At 45.1% G+C, this 25304-nt stretch overlaps 2 protein-coding genes across 5 annotated transcripts in view; one reads left to right on the top strand and one right to left on the bottom strand.

Annotated features, from left to right (window-relative positions):
• LOC132571892 (uncharacterized) overlaps positions 1 to 25304 on the top strand; it is an 851656-nt gene that overhangs the window by 514340 nt on the left and 312012 nt on the right. The gene's annotated exons all lie outside the window — the stretch shown is intronic.
• Positions 1 to 25304, bottom strand: part of LOC132571247 (zinc finger protein 883-like) — a 71692-nt gene that overhangs the window by 41072 nt on the left and 5316 nt on the right. The window contains exons 1-4 of one of the 4 annotated variants that reach the window (XM_060237989.1): positions 14947 to 15231; positions 14741 to 14789; positions 12465 to 12544; positions 11057 to 11183 (exon numbers count right to left, since the gene is read on the bottom strand). In XM_060237989.1, the coding sequence (XP_060093972.1) occupies positions 11057 to 11183; positions 12465 to 12544; positions 14741 to 14789; positions 14947 to 15105 (415 nt within the window). In that variant the 5' untranslated portion in view covers positions 15106 to 15231. Of the gene's footprint in view, positions 1 to 229; positions 279 to 449; positions 1042 to 2760; positions 2917 to 11056; positions 11184 to 12464; positions 12545 to 14740; positions 14790 to 14946; positions 15232 to 25304 lie in introns of those variants that run through there. The other 3 variants (XM_060237987.1, XM_060237988.1, XM_060237986.1) reach the window with 3 other exon arrangements.

The raw sequence follows: 25304 nt of genomic DNA, 5'->3' as shown, positions 1-25304 counted from the left end.
GAGAAAAACTTAGAATGAGAAAAAGTTCATAATTCAGAATGAGAAACCATTTAAAATTGCATTAAAATGTATGGCAATGCATACATTTATTTATTTATTTTATAAAAGAATTATACTATAGAAGCAGAATGAGAATAAGCTTTGCATACAAAAGTATAAGGAATTGGTCTTTGAACAAGAATACCCTCTATTTTGTACTGTACTGTTTTTACACCCCTTTCGATCTTACCTGGAAGAGGGGATTGGTGATAACACTTCTGTACGATCTTCTCCTGCACCTGAAACAGAGGTGAAGATAAAAAGGGGAGACTGATGAGAAAAGGAAGAAGAAAAAGGCTAGGGTGGATTTCAAAATATTGGGGCAATCCTTGAGAATTTCAGCAGTATATTTGATCATAACCTGTGCCCCCCCCCCCAACACACACGCTACTAAGATGAACCCCTCTCACCTGCTGGTCCTGATTCTTGCTCTCTGCCTGGTTGAGGAGGAAGTCTTCTGCCAAGGCCACTGCCTGGGAACTGGTCTCCGGACCGCATTCCCTGACCCAGCTTTGCATCTCTGGGGGCAGGACAGCAAGGAATTGCTCCAGGATCACCAAGTCCAGCATCTCCTTCTTGCTGTGCCTTTCTGGCTTCAGCCACTGATGGCAAAGATGGTGAAGTTGGCTGCATGCATCTTGGGGCCCCTCGGCCTCTTGATAGCAGAACTGCCTAAATTGCTGGCGTGGCACATCTGGCGAGAGGACACTGTCTTTTAGGCTCTTCTGCACAGTTCCTTCCCTCAGCTCCCTTCTGCTCCCAGCCTCACCAGCATCGAGACCATTTCCTGATTCAGGAACAGATGAGTCTGGCTCTCCCCTCATCCTCCCTTCCTCTCCAAACAGCTTTCACCTGGACAGCGGATTGCCTTCTTCCTCTTCCAGATTCTTCTATAAGGACAAGAGCCAGATCTGTGGACTTCTGCAAAACCAGGACTAATTTTTTTATTGAAATTACATGTATATATATGTGTGTGTATACACACCTGCATATATATGACACCTGCAACAGAAAAAATGAATTCTAAATAATGAAAGCTTATATTAGAATTAAGAGTATTAGTCTTCTACACTTCTGTTTTGTTTTCTTACAATAGACAACTGCTGAAATGAATGAATCAGTAGCAGAAGGAATCAACTAATGTAATGGTTGGAATGTCCAATTCGATCTAACCCTAACCCCACCCTTCCACCAATGCTCCCTCTGAGCTGTGGTGTGTTGTAAGCAAAAATTCTGCTTCGTGAGCTAATGGCATGAAAGTTGTGAGCTACCGCATAAGTTAGCTTGCTCTGGGGCCATTTTTCCTGAGCTGAGACAAAAATGTGTGAACCGGAGGCTCACACTAACTCAGCTTAGAGAGAATACTGCCTACCATGGAAGCTAGCTGGGTGAACTTGAGCTAGTCAAACCTCCCACACTTTACAGGGTGTTGTGAGGAAAAACTGGAGAATGATAGAATGTGGCAAACCACCATGGATCCCTACTACTGGGAGAAAAGTGAGGTATAAATGGCATTGCAATAAAAGCTGGTACATCAGGGAAAGACACCAAAGGACGCCAAGCCACAGGAGGAGGAGGAGGAAGATGAAGAAGACGAAGAAGAAGATGAAGAAGAAGAAATTGGATTTATATCCTGCCTTATACTTTGAATCTCATGGTGCATTCACACTACACTGAACAATGTGTTTTACATCCAGATTTTTACTGTATAAGAATAGCAAAAATCCAGATGTAAAACACATTACCTAGTGTAGTGTGAACGCACCATCAGAGCCTCAGAGCGGTCACAATCTCCTTTACATTCCCCACACCCACACCCAAAACAGGCACCCTGTGAGGTGGGTGCAGCTGAGTGAACTCTTACAGCAGCTGCCCTTTCAAGGACAACTCCTACTAGAGCTATGGCTGACCCAAGGCCATTCCAGCAGCTGCAAGTGGAGAAGTAGAGACTGACAGGAGCAAAAAAAGCAAAAACAAAACAGAATTGCATCTTCAGTAAGCCATAGTGAAGTGGAGAGAGGAATCCTCCAAAAAACCCAAGTTTGCTCTTCCAGACCAGTCCTGCACCACAAGGCCAGGCGGAGGGCAAGAATTACAACATGCTAAAAAATGGGCCCTGTTGTGAGAGTTTGGAGAAAGCAGAAGGATGCAGGGGTGGGTGGGAAGCAGAATGTGCGCATCACACATTACAGGAAGGACTCAGCTCTGCTTCCAGTGAAGAGGAATTTCCAGGGAGCAAGTGAAAAAACTCTTGGAACAATGGAGTCTGTTGATTAGTACTGTTAACGAAGTATTTATAAACCGGCAAGGGTGGCCAAACCACAGCTGGGGAGCCACATCTGACTCTTTAACACGTGTGGCTCTCGAAGCCCTCACCTCTACATCGGCCAACTTGGAGAAGGCCTTTCTCTCTTTAAATCACTTTGCCAAGCCAGCAGCTTGGAGAATTCATTTAAAGTTAAAGTTGCTTTCTTTCCACCTCCCTTCCTCTCCCCTTCCCCATCTATCTGTCTGTCTGTCTTCCTTCCGTCTTGTGGCTCTCAAACATCGGACATTTATTCGATGTGGCTCTTACCTTAAGCAAGTTTGGCCACCCCTGCTACAGAGTCTGGTTGGTAAATGGTGCAGGAATCTTAGGAACATCTCAGCCACCCCTCTGCACTATTCCATTGCCTAAACCACGGAGATATTTTGCAAAGCAAATATTCTTGTATTGCTTACCTATTTTATAAAAAAATAATAATAATTAATAATTTAAAAAACTCCGCCGGCGCTGCTCCTTCTCCCGGGGCATTAGCAAACCCCCGTGCACTTGGGACAATGGATTAGGAAATGACGGCCGCAAGTTTCCCGGCGTTTCTAGGCCAAAGCCTCTCTAGGAAAGGAGACGCTGTCCATTTTAACCCTTAGACGGACGCTCTGCAAGGCGAAGAAAGAACCTCCTCCTCTTGGCTTCGCCTTCATCTGAATACCGTTCAAGCGTCCCTTCGATTTCCCTGCAAAGGACAGCGAAGGAGGATTCGAACACACACACCCCCTTTTCCCCTCCCAGTTTCAGCTCATGCTTGTCTCTGAGGGTGCATTCACACTACACTAATTCATGCGTTTTGCAACTGGATTTTGCTATTCTTACAGAGTAAAAATCCAGTTGCAAAATGCATTATTTAGTACGGTGTAAATGCACCCTAAGAGTCTAAGGAGAGATCCTGAGGATCAGAATTGGGAGGCAGCTGGTCTGGAGTCACTGGATGCAAATTCATCCCTCTGTATATGTTGGGAAAATGCCCTCTTCTGTTCCCTAAGAATTATGTGGAGGTCTTCTGGCCAGGCTCACTGGCTTGAGCTACATAAAGCATTTCTCAGGCGGCAGCTGCCCTGCTCTCTCCCAAGAGACTTTGTTCTGGGTAGGGTGGCTTGATTTGGGGTGGGGGGAGGAGGTGCATAGAAGGGAATTCGAGCTTCAAGCTCCAGATCCACTTTTTCCTGCCCACAATTTTTTTCTTGCTATGCTGTTCCAAGGATATGTCTCAAAGGCTGAGGTTGCAATCGTTGGGAATTTTAACACGTCTATTTCCGGTCAGAGCCTGGCTGTCAGCCCTCATTTATGTCAGATCCGCCCCGACAATCCTATGTGAACCGCCCCCTCCTTCAATGACCTCAGGCTCGACTAGATGACCTCTGGAGTCCCTTCCAACGCTCTGTTTCCAACCCTGCTGTTGACCTACCTAAGTTCACAGAATCAGCATTGCTGTCAGATGGCCATCTAGCCTCTGTTTAAAAACCTCCAACTACGCAAGGCCCACCACATCCCAAGGAAGCCTGTTCCCCTGAGAAACCAATCTGTCAGCAAGTTCTTCCTAATGTCAGCAAGTTCTCCCTAATTTAATTTCAACTGTTGGTTCTCGTCTGCCCTTCTGGGCAACAGAACACAACTCTGCACCATATGACAGCCCAAGTACTTGAAGATGGTGATCATATCACCTGTCAGTTGTCTCCTCTCCAGGCTAAACATACCCAGCTCCTTCAATCTTTCCTTATAGGACTTGGTCTCCAGATCTCTCACCATCTTTGTTGCCCTCGTCTGGACCCGTTCCAGCTTGTCTATATCCTTCTTAAATAGAGGTGCCCCAAACTGAACACAGTACTCCAGGTGAGGTCTTACCAGAGCAAAGCAATACCATCACTTCACGTGGATACTACTTATGCGGATACAGCCCTAAATTGCATTTGCCCTTTTAACTACTGCATCACACTGCTGACTCACGTTTAGTATATGGTTCACCTAAGACCCCCTGATCCTTTTCGCACCTACTACTGCCAAAACAATTCTCCCCCATCCTATAACGATGCATTTGATTTTTCCTACCTAAATGCAGAACGGAACATTTATCCCATTAACATTTATTTTGTGTTTTAGCCCAATATAGTCCCATTTTCATCAAGCACCCAGTCATGGCTCTGAACATGGGAATGTTGACTCCCAAATAGGGCCACATAGCAGATATCCATTTGTCGGTATATGTTTTCTTGATGTGTTTAACTAAGTCTTGAGACAGATTTAGATTTTTGTGTCAGTTTAGTGTAGTGGTTAAGTGTGTGGACTCTTATATCTGGGAGAACAGATTCCCCACTCCCCCACTTGCAGCTGCTGGAATGGCCTTGGGTCAGCCATAGCTCTCAGAGTTGTCCTTGAAAGGGCAGCTGCTGTGAGAGCTCTCTCAGCCCCACTCATCTTACAGGGTGTCTGTTGCAGGGGAAGAAGATAAAGGAGATTGTGAGCTGCTCTGAGATTCAGAGTGGAGGGCAAGATATAAATCCAATTTCGTCGTCTTCTTCTTCCATTCTCTTCCACCAGTCTGTTATATCAGTGATATTTCACACTTTGCCGTTTTCATCCCGTGTGGTTTGAAAAGAATCCAGGGGGGCATGGTGGAGTTCTTCCCTCAAGCAAAGCAGATGCAGCACAGCCAAAAGTCAACACGAGTGATCCAGAAGTTATGGCAGCCCTTTTGGGTCCTGCAAAGCAGGTGATCTAACATGAGAGTCAAGGCCCCTCTGCTTGCGCAGTGGACTGTGATGCCAGGGAGATGGAAGGTGCTCTGAAGAAGTGCCTCTGGGCGACCCCAGACCCTGGGAACAATGCTCTTCCATGGGGGAGGAGAGTAATGAAATGCTCACACTTCCAGGAAAGCGGGGATTAGTTTCACGCAAGATGACCATTTGCCCCGCTGCCAGAGAAGGACAAAAGGGATTAATATTTGGATAACCTGAGGTAGGCAATAAAGTAGTGAGAGGTTCATTTTGATATCACTCTGAAAATGGCTGCCATGGTGCTATGCGGGCCTCACTTCCCAAATTTAGGATTGGGCAAGGGACTCCCCACACCTTGGAACAGTGAGGGTTTAAAACAGGGGTGGCCAAACTTGCTTAGTTGTAAGAGCCACAAGACATGAATGTCAGAGGCTTGAGAGCCACAAGACATGAACATCAGATGTTTGAGAGAGAGAAGGAAGGAAGGAAAATACATAGGGGAGGGAGGAGAGAAGACTAGGTAGAAAGAAAGTATTCTCCAAGCTGCCAGCTGGCTCAGCTTGGAGAAGTGATTTAAAGAGACAAATGCCTCCTCCAAGCCTGCCAACAGGGCAGTGGGGGCTTAAAGATCCACACAATATGTGTGAAAGAGCCACATGTGGCTCCTGAGCCACAGTTTGGCCAACCTTGGTTTAAAAGATCTGGTTCTCACAGAAGCTGGGTGTTAATTTCATGCAGAGGTTTATAGGTTCATGAGCTAATTAACTTTCCCATATCAGATCCTTTCATTCCTGGCAACAGGTACATCTCAGCAAGAGGTACATCTCAACAACATTTGTGGTTCCTTACAGATCTAGAAAAACAACGGATGCTATCAGAGAATCTTTCCTTCCACTTTATCTTTTATTGCAGCATAACTAGTTGCATCTTTAACAATGACTAACTCAAAAGAAAACTATATTGTCCATTACTGCTACATAGATCATGAAAGGAAAGCAATTACACAAGTATGTAATATATAAAAATTTACCATTAAAACATTAAACTATTCACCATTCAACCAATTAGAGCTTATAGCTATCAGAATGGTTGAGTCCACAATGGGGAGAAAAGCAACACACAGACGGAGGATGAAATATATTCCCTTCTTTACAAAGCAAAGGAGATTTAAGAAACTCTCTGAAATAACAGAGCATGTGTACGGCAGTCGCCAAAGGGCCTGTCTAAGCTCCAAAAGATCCAGGTTCAAATTCCACTTCTACCAATGGAATCTGCAGGCTGACCCTGGACCAGTCACCTATTCTCAGCTTAACTTCCCTCTCAGCATAATTGCTGTTCGGATAAAATGGAGGAGAGGAGACCAACGTAAGCTGCTTTGAGTACATGCTGAGGGGAAAGGGGGAGATATGATGTTTGTTATAAATAAAATCTGGGATGCAGTTGATGTAAAAGATAATTACTCTTACCATTGCTTCACCCGGTGTAACTGCCACTGTTTTGGCAAGAGGCACAACATAAGAACATAAGAGATGCCATGTTAGATCAGGCCAATGGCCCATCCTGTCCAACACTCTTGTGTCACACAATGGCCAAAAAAGCCAAGTGCCATCATTAATGGGGACCTCATTTTCAGTGAGGTCCATTAATGGGGCCAGGACACTAGAAGCTCTCCTACTGTTGCCCCCCCACAAGAATACAGAGCATCACTTGCCCCGGACAGAGAGTTCCATAAATACCCTGTGGCTAATAGCCACTGATGGACCTCTGCTCCATGTTTATCCAATCCCCTCTTGAAGCCGTCTATGCTTGTAGCCACCACAATCTCCTGTGGCAGTGAATTCCATGTGTTAATCACCCCTTGGGTGAAGAAGTACCTCCTTTTATCTGTTCTAACCCAACTGCTCAGCAATTTCATTGAGTGCCCCAAGTTCTTGTATTGTGAGAAAGGGAGAAAAGTACTTCTTTCTCTACTTTCTCCATCCCATGCATTATCTTGTAAACCTCTATCATGTCACCCCGCAGTCGATATTTCTCCAAGCTGAAGAGCCCCAAGCACTTTAACCTTTATTCGTAGGGAAAGTGTTCCAACCCTTTAATCGTTCTAGTTGCCCTTTTCTGCACTTTTTCCAGTGCTATAATATCTCATTTGAGGTGTGGTGACCAGAATTGTACACAGTACTCCAAATAAGACCACACCATCAATTTATACAGGGACATTAAGATAGTGGGTGATTTGTTTGTTTTCAATCCCTTTCCTAATAATCCCTAGCATAGTGTTGGCCTTTTTTTTATTGCAGTAGCACATTGTCTTGACATTTTCAGTGAGTTATCTACAACTACTTATTCCATCATCAAACTATCCTTAACTATTGCAAATGGAGCAAGAAGAGCAGAAAATCTAGTCCTAAACAACATAATTAACCTCTCCACAAGATGTATAGGGTGTATGACAAATATTTTATAATAAATTATGTTCCAAATATTTTAGCTGATAATTGAATATGACTTAATGAATACCAGCTCAACAGCAGTATAATACTGATTTAGAATGAAAATTCCAGATGCTGGGCTTGCGGATGAAGATCTTTCAATACTGGAAAGATCTGTTTGGTTTCACTGTTCTGTTAATTCTTTGATGCAAAGAGCCAGTTTGGTGTAGTGCTTAAGTGCGTGGACTCTTATCTGGGAGAACTGGGTTTGATTCCCCACTCCCCCACTTGCACCTGCTGGAATGGCCTTGCGTCAGCCATAGCTCCCATAGGCGTTGTCCTTCAAAGGGCAGCTTCTGTGAGAGCTCTCTCAGCCCCACCTACCTCACAGGGTGTCTGTTGTGGGGGTGGTGGGAAGATAAAGGAGATTGTGAGCTGCTCTGAGACTATGAGATTCAGAGTGGAGGGCAGGGTATAAATCCAATATCATCATCTTCTTCTTCAGAATAAGGCATAGCATTTCTATAGTTTCTCCCATGTATGAATTCTTATGCCTTTTGAACGAAGTTTTTTTTAACATTTCAAATGTTTATTTTTGTCCTGCTCCAGTGTGGATTTGTTGATGAGTCATTAGGCTGTCACTCCAAGGAAAACTCTCACCACACTCCAAACATTTATATGGTTTCTCCCCCATGTGGATATGTTGATGGAATTTAAGCTCTGAACTCTGAGCAATGCTCTCTCCACACTACAAGCATTTATGTTTTCACCTCCGAATGGATATGTTGATGGGATTTAAGCTGTGAACTCTGAGCAAAGTTCATTCCACAGTCCAAGCATCTATATGGTCTCTCCCCAGTGTGGATCAGTTGATGGGATTTAAGCTCTGAACGCTGAGCGAAGCTCTTCGCACACTCCATACATTTATGTGGTTTCTCCCCAGTGTGAGTATGTTGATGGTTAGTAAGGTGTGAACTCTGAGCAAAGCTCCTTCCACAGATCAAGCATTTATAAGGTTTCTCCCCAGTGTGGATACGCTGATGGATTGTAAGCTTTGTACTACAAGGAAAACTCTTTCCACACATCAAGCATTTATATGGTTTTTCCCCTGTGTACATACGTTGTTGGATAGTAAGTGTTGCACTCTGAAGTAAGCTGTTTCCACACTCCAAGCATCCACACGTTTTCTCCCTAGCGTGGATACGTTGATGGGATTTAAGCTTTGATTTCTTACCAAAGTCCTTTCCACACTGCAAGCATTTATATGGTTTCTCCCCTGTGTGGATACATTGATGGGATTTAAGCTGTGACCTCTGAGTGAAGCTCCTACCACACTCCAAGCATTCATAAGGTTTCTCCCCAGTGTGGATACGTTGATGGGATTTAAGGTAGGAGCTCTGAGCAAAGCTTTTTCCACACTCCAAGCATTTATAAGGTTTTTCTCCAGTGTGGATTCTTTGATGAGCAGATAGGTGGTCACTCCGAGCAAAACTCTTTCCACACTCCAAGCATTCATATGGTTTCACCCCAGTATGTGTACGCTGATGGCATTTAAGCTGTGTACTGTGAGCAAAACTCTTTCTACACTCCCAGCATTTATATGGTTTTTCCCCAGTGTGGATACGTTGATGAGATTTAAGCTCTGAATTCCGAACAAAGCTCTTTCCACACTCCAAGCATTTATGAGGTTTCTCTCCAGTGTGGATACGTTGATGGGATTTAAGATATGAACTCTGAGCAAAGCTCTTTCCACACTCTAAACATTTAAAGGGTTTCTCCCCAGTGTGGATACGTTGATGGCATTTTAGCTCTGAATTCCATGTAAAGCTCTTTCCACAGACCAAGCATTTACACAGTTTCTCCCCAGTGTGAATTCGTCGATGAGCAAACAGGGTATCACTCCGACAAAAACCCTTTCCACACTCTAAGCATTTATATGATTTCTCCTCTTTGTGGATTTGCTGATGAACAACAAGGATGCAATTCTGTGTAGAACTCCTTCTACACTCCAACCATTTATGAGGTTTCTCCCCTGTTCTTCGGAACCTATCAAACATCTGGGATTCAGCAACCTGAGGAAAGGATTCATTCTCTGTTTTCCATTCCATCCCACTGTTTCTTTCCTGCTGTTTTTTCTCAAGGTGGTGTGTTTCTCCCATGGACTTCTTCTGGGGACCATCAGCCTCTAGAATAAAGAGAAAAGAATGGTAAGAGCTTCAAGCAAAAGATGAAGAAGATATTGGATTTATAACCCGCCCTCCACTCCGAAGAGTCTCAGAGCGGCTCACAATCTCTTTTATCTTCTTCCCCCACAACAGACACCCTGTGAGGTGGTGGGGCTGAGAGGGCTCTCACAACAGCTGCCCTTTCAAGGACAACTCCTATAAGAGCTATGGCTGACCCAAGGCCATTCCAGCAGGTGCAAGTGGAGGAGTCAGGAATCAAACGCGGTTCTCCCAGATAAGAGTCTGCACACTTAACCACTACACTAAACTGGCTCTCTAAAAGCATAATGAAGTAAAGAAGGCCATTGACTGCTCTTGATAATGCTTGGACAAAAATCAATTAACAGGGAACAAATCTTGCCCTGTATTAATCAGCTGTTGATTTTTCCTTGGAGGAGAGTTCCATCACAGATAAGCTGGACCAGTGGGACCTCCTTGTGCTGAGGTTGTATCCAGGGCTTTTTTGGTAGGAAAAAGCCCAGCAGGAACTCATTTGCATATTAGGCCACACACCCCTGATGTCACCATTTCCCCCCATGAGGCTTTTTTGTAGAAAAAGTCCATGAGGAACTTATTTACATACTAGGCCACACCCCTTGACACCAAGCCAGCCGGAACTGCATTCCTGTGCATTCTTGCTCAAAAAAAGCCCTGGCTGTATCTCTCTGAAGAGGAATTCTTTGGATCTGTTCCTCTTCCTAAGAACCTTCCAGGGATTGTAGGTGACCATTGGGGGAAATGAGAAGATGGACTAGAAGGTGCCTCCCAAATGCCTTTCTGTATTCATGGACAGAACTGAACAGCATTCACAGGATGGTGAGTTAAAAGCAGAGGTTTCCACCTTTACAACACAGACCCATTCTGAGCTTCAAACTTATAAAGCTTACTATACTTTACTTCCCCCCAGGTTAGTTTGGCCACTCAAGCCCCACGTTCTTAAATCCCACAACTGTGGACCTGACACAAAGGCACCTAGAAACTCTGCATTTTTAGTGGTGGCCCCTTGTCTGGGCAATATCCCTCATTTGAAGCTCACCGTCTTATAGAGTCAGGCTGTCACGATGCATGACCACACTTTGGATGACACCACTTTCCACCATTGTGACAAACAGCACTGAGGAAGTCTCACAGGTCTCAAAATGAAAGGGGAGCGGGTTTTTTGACTCCTCCCCAGTCAAACAGTCAGGTTCAGCAGCCATTTTTCCTCCCTGGCTTGTTGTCAGGAGCTCCCCTTCCTGCCCTTTAACATCCCTTACTTCCCACCGGGGTCCTTCTTAGAAGGAATGACTTCTGCCTTCAGCATCCATGAATTAAACTAAAGGAGAGCTTTACCCAGAGAGGCCACATTCTGATGATTCTCCTCCATGACTTCCTGATGAAGGATTCTTTGGTTCAGTTCCAGCAGGGCCCACTCCTCCTCAGTGAAATGAACAGACACCTCTTCAAAGGTCACCAGACCCTGAAAAGAGAGGGGGTGGAACTGTCTGTCTTCACATGATGTTTATTTATTTATTGTTTCTTTATTACTTAAGTATTCTATCCCGCCCTCTCCGCAAGCAGACTCAGGGCGGCTAACAGTCAATTTAATGATAATAATAATAATAATAATAATAATAATAATAATAATAATAATAATAATAATAATAATAATAATAATAATAATAATTTTTATTTATATCCCGCCCTCCCCACCTCGGCAGGCTCAGGGCGGCTAACAACATTTTATAAAAACATACAGTAGTAGATAAAAACCTTAGATTTAACAATATAAAACATTAAAGCATTAAACTTAACATTAAAACCAATCTAATAAGTACAGTTAAGTAACATTAAAACCAATCTAATAAGTACAGTTATTCAGCGGTATAGGTCTTCAAACCACGTTGGCGGATCTTTAATTACCGATCTTTAAAAACAATTCAAGATGACAATTTAAAACAATAAAATAGCAATTAAAATACAATTTCATGGTGCTGCTCAAAACTTCAGTATAGGTGGGAATCATAACTTTCTTTCTTCTGACAGTGATCCTATAGTGATCATAATTCCTCATAGAATCATAGAGTTGGAAGGGACCTCCAGGGTCATCTAGTCCATCCCCCTGCACAATGCAGGAAACCCAAAAATACCTACCCCAATCATGAGTGATGTCGCTCAGCAGTGTAAGGTGGCAGTCCTCTCCCATCTAAGTATTAGAGGCCTGTCGAAACAGTTCAGTTTTACAGGCCCTGCGGAATTGGGAGAGGTTCCGCAAGAACCCTTATGGCCTCTGGGAGGGCATTCCACATTGTTGTGCTGCCACTGAGAAGGCCCTAGCCCATGTAGAGCACAGTGTGGCCTCCCTTGGATCAGGGATAGATAGTAGGTTTTGTGTCCCTGAACGTAGCGCTCTCTGGGGAACATATGGAGAAACGCGTTCATGTAGATAGGCAGGCCCTCGACCATATAGGGCTTTAAAAGTCAATACCAGCACCTTGAAACGGACTCGGAACACAACAGGTAGCCAGTGCAGCTCTTTCAGCACTGATGTGACAATGCTCCCCTTTCTAACAACAATCCAAAAGAGGGATAATAAAACCTTGAGGTTCAGGATTCAAACCCCCATCAGATGTTTTCATTTTCTATCCAGTGAGCAACACAGATGGTAGCCAACGGAAAGAGACAGGAAGAGAGTCTCCTTGGCCTAGGGAGGGTGGGGGAAGCACCCCAAGGGAGACCTGATCCATAGTTCCACACTTACCCCATCAGGCTGCACGGAAGTGGCTTTCTCCTTGTCAGAAAGAGATGTCAAAGAATTGTTCATTGGTTTTAGGGAACCACCTGGAAGGATAAAAACATAAAAGTATGGCATTCTATATTTTCCATGTACTTGGCATTTCAGTCCCATTGGAGGAAATGAGATTCTTCCTGTCTTGGCTCATGGTTGCAACTATCCTTGTCTCCATTTCAGATACCTTTTTTGCTTCCACAGTTTTGACAAATGTCTCAGCCAGGCATTTGGCATGAGTTTCTGGCTCAACATTAGGAAGAATTTCCTGACCATTAGAGCGGTTCCTCAGTGGAACAGGTTTCCTCGGGAGGTGGTGGGCTCTCCTTCCTTGGAGGTTTTTAAACAGAGGCTAGATGGCCATCTGACAGCAATGAAGATCCTGTGAATTTAGGGAGAGGTGTTTGTGAGTTTCCTGCCTTGTGCAGGGAGTTGGACTAGATGACCCTGGAGGTCCCTTCCAACTCTATGATTCTATGATCTGTTTGTCCTGAATTCACAAAACACTCAATGAAATTGGTGAGCAGTCATGTTAGAATGGATAAAAGGAAGTACTTCTTCACCCCAAAGGTGATTAACACATGGAATTCATTGCCACAGGAGGTGGCAGCGGCTGCAAGCATAGACAGCTTCAAAGGGGATTGGATAAACATATGGAGCAGAGGTCCATCAGTGGCTATTAGTCAGTGTATTGTTGGAACTCTCTGTCTGGGGCAATGAAGCTCTGTATTCTTGGTGCTTGGGGGGGCACAGTGGGAGGGCTTCCAGTGCCCTGGCCCCACACATGGACCTCCTGATGGCACCTGTTATTGCGTTTGTTTGTTGGTCACTGTGTGACACAGTTGGTGTGTTCAGACTACACTAAATAATGTGTTTTACATCTGTATTTTTGCTATTCTTACACAGTAAAAATCCTGATGTAAAATGCATTATTGAGTGTAGTGTGAACGCACCAAGAGTGCTGGACTGGATGGGCCACTGGCCTGATCCAGCAGGGCTTCTCTTATGTTCTTAATTAAGAAGAAAGAACTCTGAAATGCAAAGACCAATGAATGCTAAACCAAGGAGAAATATAGCTACCAAATCCCAGAATCTCTTTGCATGCAGGCAGGACCACAACATATGGAAAGGGCAGCTTTGCTATGAGGGAAGTACCAATAGGTCTCCTATTAAGATTGTACCGAGGCAACACAATAAGAGATGCTGCTGACACATCACCTTTATTATAGCTGCATGTCTTCTTCCAGATTTTGGCCCTTCTTCCAGACTCTGCCATGTACAATACCCTGGTCAACAATCCTTACCCAAATACATTATTTCATTTTACTACAAATCTTTGTTGTCAAATTTAGATAACCTATCTTGTAAGCAGCTGACTACCTGATTTTATCATGTATTCTAATCCGTTACTGATTTAATTAAATTATTTGAATCATTCATGTATTATGCCTTGAGTCCCAGCTAGAAAGAGAGTATAAGTGAAAATACCGTTACTGTTATTAATAATACATAATAATGGCTACTGAGAATTATAATGACAGAGTATCATATTCATAGGGAATGATGAGGCTGGTGATGTCATTGTGCCAAACAGGGGTATTTATGGGATGATCCAAGACCGTTTTTTGACAAAATTCTGCCTACCCTGGCACAATACCTAGTCCAAAAAAACATAGTTTTGAAGATATGCAACTGCCTCCTTTTGAGGTTTGTCAACTCTGGACACTCCCTGCCCTGTTGAAAAGTGGATAGCAAAAAGCTCCTGACTTACAAGCAGGGCTATTTTTGCATATTAGGCCACACCCCCATAACATAGTCAATCCTCCTGGAGCTTAAAGGACTCTTTGAACAGGGCCTACTGTAAGCTCCAGGAGGACTGGCTACATCAAGAGGGTGTGGCCTAATATGCAAAGGAGTTCCTACTACAAAAAAGCCCTGTTTACAAGAATCAGAAAATTGTGATTTGGGTACTGTGGCATTGGCCTAAAGCATTAGCTTTTCCACTAGCGACGATCACCATCATCATTTGAGTTTGGAGGCACCTATGTCAATTCCCTCACTATATTCAGCCTATTATCCTGCAGTGATTTTAAATCAATTCTAGCTTTGTACTTCCCCAAAAAGGATTTCCAAGCTAAGAAGATGGAGCACAGTATCTTTCCCACACACACAAAAGGGGGGGGGATAAAAGCAGCACCCCTACACTCAAGGAGGACATTCAGAGAGAATAATACTTCGTTTGATCTTACCTGGAAAAGCTGCTCTGTGGTAAGGCTCCTGCACGAACTTCTCCTGCACCTGAAACAGAGGTGGAGATCCCAGAAAAGGGAGACTGATGAGAAAAAGAACAGGAAACAGGCTAGGGTGGATCCTTAAAGTTTGGGCAAATCATGTTGATTTTGAGGGTGTTCTTACATCCTGTGCCCCAGACACTACCTAGAGGAATCCATCTTACCTGCTGCTCCTGATTCTTGACCTCTAACTGGCTGAGGAGGAAGCCTTCTGCCAGGGCCACTGCCTGGGAACTGGTCTCCGGCCCGCATTCCCTCACCCAGCTCTCCATCTCTGGGGGCAGGACGGCCAGGAACTGCTCCAGGATCACCAGGTCCAGCATCTCCTTCTTGCTGTGCCTTTCTGGCTTCAGCCACTGACTGCAAAGATGATGGAGTTGGCTGCAGACCTCTCGGGGCCCTCTGGCCTCTTGGTAGCAAAAGTGCCTGAAGTGCTGGCGCTCTGTATCGGAACTCACGCCGTATCTGTCCATACTCAGGACATGTTTTGCAGCTCCTTCCCAGAATTCATTCTGCTTGGTGTGGATGGTATGAGGTTCTTCTCCAGCTTCCGGGCCAGCTGAGTCTTGTTTTCCCATGCCTTCCCCTTGTCCAAGTCAGCCTCCAACTGGGCTGATCGATTGCCTTACTCTGCTATAAATTTCTCTCTGAAGGTCCAGACAGGCAAACTGACTGGTGCTCCTAAGTCCTGCAAAGCCAACAAGGCCCTTGGTGAGCAAACTCCTGACAGAAGAACACAAGTGAGCAAACAAGTAAAGCACACCTGATATCTATGCTGGTATGGTATAAAATATTGCATTTAATAAGAACATAAGAGAAGCCATGTTGGATCAGGCCAATGGCCCATCCAGCAGCCACTGATGGACCTCTGCTCCATATTTTTATCTAACCCCCTAAGAATGCGTGTTGTTTGGTAAATTCTGGCCTAGCTAAGCTAGTGTATTGTAACAACAAATTAGAATCTGCTGGGGTTTGTTGTGCAACAACAAATTAAAATCTGCAGGGGTTTGTTTTCTTTGTGTAACAACCCTTAGAAGTCCCTCATCTATATACACAACCATATCTAAATATGCTCACTGCACATCACTAATATTAGAAGAAAATTTTATCGTTGGATGAAAACTCTTCATTATCCAATGAACTTCTGCAGTTTTGATTCACCTAAAAAAAAAAACTGACCAAAAAGTCGCAAAAGCAAATATAGTCTAACCTTCCTCCAAAATAAACTAGACAGTTAAAAAACACATGTCCCTTCCAAATCTGACAGAAATAAATCAGCTATACTTGGAACCACCAAACATAGCTATCCCCTCTATTCTTTCAAAGTAAGCAATCTTAAATCATTCTAATGCAAAACAACTTCCAAAAGCTGCATCCAAAATTAGTAGGTGGAGATAAACTCTCCTTGGGTTAAAAGTAGCATTTGCCAACCCCTGATGCTTCTAAATGGGGCATTTCCATGTACAAAGATGTGACACCCAAGGCAATCATGGCACCATGAAGATTAAAAGCTTTCTCCTACAAATGAAATGAAATCGGTGGGCTCCCTTCCGTAGGGCTGGCAACGCCATTCTGTGAGTGCACTAGTTAGACACAAACATCCCTTTTTCTATTGTGTTTTCCTTGTATCTTGCAAATGAGAGTATAAGACTCCAGGACAGGGGCGTCAAACAAAAGGCCTGGGGGCCAGAAGTGGCCCATCCAGAGGTTTTACCCGGACCGCAACTAGCACCTGGTATGTATGGAAATGTAAGGCAGCCCCCCTTTTCTGATATTTTTTGGGGAAAACCTAGCCGTCTTGCATATGATTAAATACATGGTTCATTTAGAAGAAAAAGAGGTGCCAGAGCTCATTAGCACAACTCATTTGCATATGCCACACACCCCTGACATCACTGGAAGGTGTGTTAAATTATATCAGCTCAGCATCTCTCTTAAAATGATGCTTGAATTAGAATTGTCATAATAAAACCTTACTCCCTTCATACTTTTAAAATTACTTTCTCCAGTGTGGCCAGCCACAGTGGCATGATGAAGATTTCCATCTGTCCGCTTTGCATGTTTTGGTCATTTTTTCGATTTTTTATGGGGACAAATATTAGAAACTTTGTCAAATTTTAGAGTTCAGCAAAATTCTCACAGGAGGTTTGAACAATGGAGCCCAGAAGCAAGTATGGGGGCAGGGGGCTAAGAAAGAAAGAGCACAATAAAATCCAGAGGTTCTGGAGCTCCCCTCCTGTGAGCTCCTACCAAAATGAAGCCCGATAGGACTTTTTGTTTCCCAGTAGATCAGGTACTCGCACTGGAGCTTGAGAGGAGGCAACGAAAATGTTTCCAGGGAATCAATGTGAAACTGGGGAGTTTCGACCAGGGTGGGCCTCACTTCCCAGGGCTCTGCAATTTCATTGGAGCTCTTCTCTGCAGTTTGCACATGAAGGATCCCCCTGGGATCTTCTGCAGCCTCTCACCCTCCTGACCCCCCCACCCCCTGCAGACTCCGGATTGCTCTTGACCAGGGCTTTTTTTGAGTAGGAACGCACAGGAATGCAGGTCTGGCTGGCTTGGTGTCAGGGGGTGTGGCCTAATATGCAAATAAGTTCTTGCTGGGTCTTTTCTATAAAAAAGTCCTCTGTGAAACAATGGTGACATCAGGGGGCGTGTCCTAATATGCAAATGAGTTCCTGTAGGGCTTTTTTTCTACCAACAAAGCCCTGCTCCTGACTCAATTGGACCTGCTGGGGTCTCATGCATTTCCCCAGGAGGATCCACTCATCCTTGCCTGCCCCTCTGCTCCCTCGCCAGCCATTTGTCCCTGAGGGTCGCCACCCCCACCACCCACCCAGTGGAGGACTGGGTCTAAAAATATTGGTTGCCAGGAGACAAAGGGGGCCCACCCACAACTATAAGGCTATCATTTGATTTTTTATAAGCAATAAATGTTCAAAAAATACATACCGGTAAGTGGGAAAAAGATACAATTAAAAATTTTGCGAAATAAATGTATATATATATATTTAGTAATTACAGTGTACATATATTGTACATTTTACAGGCAGTATGAAACAGATATTAAATTTTAATACAGATTGCCTGTTCTCCAGGGGAGCTGATTTCTGCCAGCGGGAGATCAGTTGTAAAAGCGGGAGATCTCCTGCAACAACCTGGAGATTGTAGCAACACAAAGAGTACCGTGGAAAGGAAAAGAAAAAACAAGCCCTAAGGTATCCCCGAAAAACCAGCCTCAATTGTGAAAATATAAAGTTTATCTAACAATTCAAGCAAAAGTGCAAAAAATCACCCTGAAACCCAATGTCCTTTCAATTCATAATAGAAGTTCATAGTCTACGGTGGAGATCCCAGATCTCGGATCTCCACCGTAAAGACTATGAACGTGAGGCTGGTTTTTCCTTTCCCCACCTGGAGGCTGGCAAACCTAAACGCAGTGTAAATATTAGTTGCATTACGGTAATAATATTGGAACTTCTATTGTCTTTTCAAGCTACTAAAAGGACATTAACATTTTTAACATCTTGCCTAATGTTTAAGGGGGCCCAACTTGCCATCAGGCAAGCTGACATCCTGGCCACTGCCCCCCACCCCCCACCCCCACCCCGGTGGTTCCTGGAGCGTAGTAGTGCAAGGGAGCTTCCATTTTGCAACCTCTCTTTCCGCCGCAGCCCCCCACGGGGACGCCCCTTCCTCGCCCCAACGCCCCCAACTCACCAGCCGTGCATGGGACGAAGCCGATGCTGCACAAAACCCCTTTTCCTCGAGGGGGCGGGGGCGGAAGGGGTCTGGGCCTCAAGGAATCCGGATCCTTCCCCTGGAGCCCTTGTGTAGCCGCCCTCCGAGGGGGAAGAGCCGGGCGGGTCCGCCTGTCGCTGTCTGTTTGCAGGGCGGAGGGTCGTCGGGTGGTTCTTCTTGGGAGAGGGGAAAAAGCCCTTTGGCCGGAGAGGGCAGCGGGAGGAAATGGCGATCCGGTCCCGTTGGGGGGGGGGGTGAGGAGAGTGTGTGGGTGTGTGTTTGAGTGTTGAACCGCCAGGCAAGGCGCTGCTTTTGCATGGCTCTGCCGGACAGTCCCCCCCCCCCCCGCCCGCACCAAATGGACTTGCTTTGCATTCTAGGGGTGCCAATCCCCAGGTGGGGGCAAGGGATCCCTCGGTTTGGAGGCCCTCCCCCCCGCTTCAGGGTCGTCAGAAAGGTGGGGGGAGGGGAGGGAAATGTCTGCTGCGTTATTCCCTATTCCGATTCCCACAGGGTAGAAAGAAAAATTGCTCTGCAGGTATCTGGGGCTCCGTGCGGGCTGTTTTTCGAAGCAGATGCACCGAATTTTCAGCATAGCATCTGGTGCCTCTCCCCAGAATACCTTCCAAGTTTCAAAAACATTGGGCCAGGGGGTCCAATTCTATGAGCCTCCAAAGTAGGTGCCCCTATCCTTCATTATTTTCAATGGAGGGAAGGCATTTAAAAGGAGTGCAGTCCCTATAAATGTGATGGCCAGAACTCCATTTGGTGTTCAGTTATGCTTGTCACATTCTTACTCCTCCTGGCTCCACCCCAGTGTCTCCTGGCATCCCCAAAGTCCCCAGATATTTCTTGAACTGGACTTAGCAACCCTATAAATGTATTCTGTTTGGGTGGAGCTGAGGTTTTATTCCGGGGTGTGTGTGAAAGGGCATGAGGGAAGGAGTGGGCAGGATCGCCAACAACCTTGGGAGGGGGGGAGGGGAGGCCTGTTGACCTCTGTGCTATATTTAAAAAAGACCTTGCTGACAATTTCCACATACCCTGCCTCAGCGAAGGGGGCGAGACATTTTGTTCCCCTCCCGGGAGCTGGCAACCCTAAGGGGGCCAGTTCCTCTGGAAGGAAGAGAGCTGGACAAAGAAGGAAATAATTGCTTGCGGAGAGAAGGAGATTCCCCCAGCCTAGAAAGGGGCTGCTTCTCGCTGGATCTCTCCCCAAGAAGGACCCACCACCCTTGTTGCTCCCTGGAAAGGTGATGGAATCTCTTTCCTCTAGCCTCTCAGCCTACGGTTTTGTCCCTGTCCTTCTGAGGCAGAGATATCAAGGGCCGGATCTGACATTTTGTCCAGGCTGGGTCATATGTGCCATAAAATGTAAGGCCAGGTTCCAGAGATGTACACTTGAGAAAGGTCACAGGCAAACCCAATTAACAGTATAATTTTTTTACTTTTTTGTGTGTGTACATTTTGGGGTGGACCACTTGAGAGCCAGTTTGGTGTAGTGGTTAAGTGTGCAGACTCTTATCTAGGAGAACTGGGTTTGATTCCCCATTCCTCCACTTGCACCTGCTGGAATGGCCTTGGGTCAGCCATAGCTCTTGTAGGAGTTGTCCTTGAAAAGGCAACTGCTGCAAGAGCTCTCTCAGCCCCACTTACCCCACAGGGTGTCTATTGTGGGGGGGGGGGGGTAGGTAAAGGAGTTTGTGACCACTCTGAGATTCAGGGTATAGGGTGGGATATAACTCCAATATCATCATCTCCTAGAGAGGTCCACCCCAAAATGTACACACAGAATGTAAACTCTCCAAGGAACTGGAGCCACCACCCCCTCAACACTTGCTTAACCCAGCACAAAAATTATGAGCTCCTCCACAGATTCACCCACCAGCTACCTGCCAATCACTAGAACTCCTAAACCGGCCCTTTTCTCCCAGCAGCCAGAATAAAGCCTGAATAATTCAGCTGCCAGCCTGAATAAAGGCACCTTCCCCTTCCTTTATTTGTTGATTTAATTATTTTATATTCCACCTTTTCCCAAAATGGGCTCTGGGCAGATGGCATCATATTACGTAACAGTTGAATTTTCAGCTCAGGGGAGAAACCTGGCGGTGTCGCCTGACAGCCTCTGACTCAGAAGGGCTTTTTTTAAGGCTTTGGCTGTGGCCTGCAGGAATCCCTCCTTCCTGGCTGCTCTTGGCTCCCACCAGAAGCCTTGAGGTGTGGTGTGACTGGAAGAATTCCTTTCCCCTCCCTGCTCCTCTGGTTGGGAGCCAGAGGCCTGGAGGTGTGACTTGATGGGGGCCTCTTTTCAAAATTTAGTTGTATAAATTTATGCAGGCCTTGAATTCAGCAGGAGCCTCCTGCACCTTTCTGAGGGTTCCCCCTTTTCTTCCCCACCTATCTTGTCCATTGAATAGTAGGTGCAGCTGCATAACAATCCCTGGACTAGGAGAGCGGGCAGCCAGCCAGCCACCAGGGACTTTGCCACATCCCCAGCAGCCCTCATTAGCCCCTGGAGAAGCCCACACCACCCTTTCTCCACTTATGTGATTTTGGGCAGCGGGTGCCTTGCTGGCCTTTTGAATGGGGAGGGGGGCAGCCAAGGAGAGCCCCCGGTGAGCGGGGCCTGCTTGGGCTGGCTGGATCTCTAGCCTAAGCAGGCCTTGCTCGTCCAGGACTCTCCTTGCTTGTGTCAGGTTGCTTTTGGCACTGGGGGGGGGAGCATATGCTAATGAGCACCACCTATTTTTCTACAAAACAACCCCTGAATTTTTTTTCTTTGTATATATATAAAAAGCATCTGGTGGTAGGCGATGGGACAGACTTCTGTGCGAGACCCTGAAGATTTGCTGCCAGTCTGAGTAGACTTGCCTGAGTTCACCAATATTGAGATTTTGATTATTTTTTATTCCACTCTTTCCCAAAGGCTAAAGGCAGATTACAATAAAACAACAATTGGAGATGATAGACAGACAGACAGGATGGAATGGAACTTCAAACTCAAAATTCCCTTTCAAGCATCCAATGCTGCTATTTCTGTTGGATCTAGTTCTCATCCTAGGTCAAACAGAAATGGAAGCATTGGATGCTTGAAAGAGAATCTGGACTTTGAAATTCCATCCATTATTAGAATTTTAATTTTGGCTTCTGTAGACTCTTTTCCAACAGAATCAGGAGCACTGGATGCTTGAAAGAGAATATGGACTTTGACGTTCCATCCATTATTAGAATTTGGATTTTGGCTTCAATGGACTATTGGTTCTGCCATTTACCTTGAACCTGTTCAATTCTCTGACTATTATAATATATATTTTTGGAGCATTCCGTGTTCTGTAGCTGTGCTTGTACATGAATGAAAATGGCTGATTATTTGTAATTGAAGTTTTATTCGGAATTCATGCAATTGTTCTTGTATTCCAACCACAGTGGTGCAGCAGTCCTGTGTTTCTCCACCTCCTCAGCCTGAAGCCAAATGAGGAAAACGCAACGCAAGAAAGCGCACCCAAACAGGCTGGAATAGAAAGCTCCAAATGGGGCAGTAGTGCCTGGTGGTAGACCTGAGCCAGCAGCAACCCAAAACATGGATTGGCTCCCCACACAGAAGCTGGCAGATATTATTGCAGCAGGGGTACTCTCTAATCAGCAACTCCCAGCTCTCTCAGCCCCACCTGCCTCACAGGGTGTCTGCGGGTGGGGGAAGGTAGAGATCGTGACTGCCCCGAGACTCTGGGATTAAGAGTATAGGGCGGGATATAAATCCATTATCTTCTCCTGTGCTGCCAATAGGAACAGCTCCCTGTGCTCCTCTAAGTGACAGCCTTTTAAATATTTATAGAACAATCATGTCCCCCCTCAGCCTCCTCTTCTCCAGACTGAACATTCCCAAGTCCCTCAGCCTTTCCTCATACGGATGGGTTTCCCAGGCCCCTGATGTGTTATTGAAGTAAGACAAATAACTCACATTTAATAATTAACTGTATTCCAAATATTCAAGCTGAGAATTGAATGTGCCTTAACCAATACCAGTTCAACAGCTATATAATGCTCCTGATTTAGCACGAAAACTCCAGATAATAAAGCCTGATAAATTTGGGCATGTGGCTGGAGATCTTCCAATACTGGAGAGATCTGTATGGTTTCTCTGTTGTGTGAATTCTTTGATGCAAACAAGGCTTAACATTTCTGCTATGTGTGAATTTTATATATACCTTAAGATATGCCTTTTGAGTGAAGATTTTTTTTATAAATACGTTTATTTGGTCCAGCCTCCATGTGGATCCACTGATGAGCACTTAACCTGTCATGCCAAGAAAAGCTCTTTCCACACTTAAAGTAATTTTACGATTTTTCTCTGTAAGTTTGTCAGTGGTTAGTAACTATCAACTCTGCACAAAGCTCTTTCTGCACACCAAATTTATATGGTTTCTCCCCAGTGTGGATTCATCAATGGGCAGCAATCCCTGCACTCCAAATAAAGCTCATTCCCCTCTCAAACATTTATGTGGTTTCTCCCCAGTGAGGTAACGGAGGATAATAAATCCCTGCAGTCCGAATAAAGCTGGTTTCTCCCCAGTGTGGTAATGGTGGAGAGTAAATTTCTGCAGTCCAAATAGAGATGTTTTCTTCCCAGTGTGGTAACGGTGGATAGTAAATCCCTGCACTCCGAATAAAGTTCTTTCCACACTCCAAGCATTTATATGGTTTCTCCCCAGTATAAATACATTGATGGTTAATTAGTTGTGTGCTCTGAGCAAAAGTCTTTCTACAGCCCCAGCATTCATATGGTTTTGGCCCTCTGTGGATATGCTGATGGGATTTAAGATCTGAACTATGACTGAAGCACTTTCCACAATCCAAGCATTTATATGGTTTCTCCCCAGTGAGGATTCGTTGATGAGCAAATAGGTTGTCACGGCGAGAAAAGCCCTTCCCACATTCTAAGCATGTATATGGTTTCTCTTCTGGGTTGATTTGCTGATGTACAGCAAGGATGCAATTCTGAGCAGAACTCTCTCCACATTCCAACCATGTATGAGGTTTCTCCCCTGTGTTAATTCTTTGGTGTCTATTAAACACTTGGGATTTGGCACCCCAAGGAAAGGATTCATTCTCTCTTTTCCATTCCATTCCATTGATTCTTTCCTGCTGTTTTTTCTCAAGTAGAAGGTGTTCTGTTTCTCTCTCGCGTAAGTCCTGGGGACCATCAGCCTCTAGAACAAAGAAAAAAGAATAGTAAGAGCTTCAGGCAAAAGCATAATGAAATAAAGAAGGCCATTAACTGTTCTTGATAATGACAGGACAAAAAAATCACTTGACAGGGAACAGATCCTGCCCTCTTATTTATCAGCTGTTGATTTTTCCTTGGAGGACAGTTTCATCACAGACAAGCCGAACTAGTGGAACCTCCTTGTGCAGAGGCTGTATATCTCTGAAGAGGAATGCTTTGGATCTATTCCTCTTCTTAAGAACCTTCCAGGGATTGTAGGTGACCACTGGAGGAAATAAGGACTAAAGATGCCTCCCAAATGCCTTCCTGTATTCACAAACAGAACTGAACAGCATTCGCTAGCCAGTGAGTTAGAAGCAGTGGCTTACACCTTTACACAGAGAGTTTACACAGAGATCCAGTTTGGTGTAGTGGTTAAGCGTGCAGACTCTTATCTGGGAGAACTGGGTTTGATTCCCCACTCCTCCACTTGCACCTGCTGGAATGGCCATGGGTCAGCCATAGTTCTGGCAGAGGTTGCCCTTGAAAGGGCAGCTGCTGTGAGAGCCCTCTCAGCCCCACCCGCCTCACAGGGTGTCTGTTGCAGGGGAGGAAGGTAAAGGAGATTGTGAGCTGCTCTGAGATTCAGAGTGAAGGGTGGGATATAAATCCAATATCATCATCTTCATCATCATCATCTTCTTCATCATCATCTCCATGGTATTATCATCATCATCTTCTTCCTTCTTCCTCCTCCTCCGAGACCCTATCTGAGCTTCAAATTTAAAAGCTCACTATACTTTCCTCCCCCCAAGTTAATTCAGCCATCTAAGTCCTGTGTTCTGACATGCAAAACTGAGACAGAGGCACCTAGAAACTCTGCATTTCCAGGAGTGGCCCCTTGTCTGGGTAATGTCCCCCCCCCTTTGAAGCTTACCTTCTTATAGAGCCAGGCTGTCACGATCCACGGCCACACTTTGGATGACACCACCTTCCATCATTGCGACAAGCAGCATTGGGAAACTCTCTCAGGGAAAGTCTCACAAGCATAATGAAGTAAAGAAGGCCACTAACTACTCTTGATTATTTATTCATTCAATTATTGCACTTGTATTCCACCCTATCCTGTGGTGCGCTCAGGGAGGCTCACAACATAATAAATACAATTAAATAAAGCTATTCTTGAATTTCTTCAATAAAGCCTTGCGCTTCATGGGGTGTGGTATTCAAGGAATTACTGAGACCAAATTCAGGTCAAGATCGGTTATATTACTTCAAAAAGGCAGGTTCAAACTGATAGTTTCCCATCCAAATAGTAAGCGAGAGATGCTTAGGTTCCAATGAAATCAAGCTAGCCTGGGCCATCCAGTTCAGGGCTGGGATCCTTCTCGGAAGGAATTATTCCTGCCTTCAGCATCTGCGATTCAAGAGAAAGGACAGCCTTACCCAGAGAGGCCACATTTTGACGATTCTCCTCCATGACCTCCTGGTGAAGTTTCCTTTGGCCCAGATCCAGCACAGCCCACTCCTCCATAGCGAAATCAACAGACACGTCCTCTAAGGTCACCGGAC

The sequence above is a fragment of the Heteronotia binoei genome, chromosome 5 (assembly GCF_032191835.1).
Source record: "Heteronotia binoei isolate CCM8104 ecotype False Entrance Well chromosome 5, APGP_CSIRO_Hbin_v1, whole genome shotgun sequence".
NCBI lineage: Eukaryota > Metazoa > Chordata > Lepidosauria > Squamata > Gekkonidae > Heteronotia > Heteronotia binoei.
Note: the sequence above shows the minus strand (reverse complement) of the source record. Positions and strands in the feature narration are given on the sequence as shown.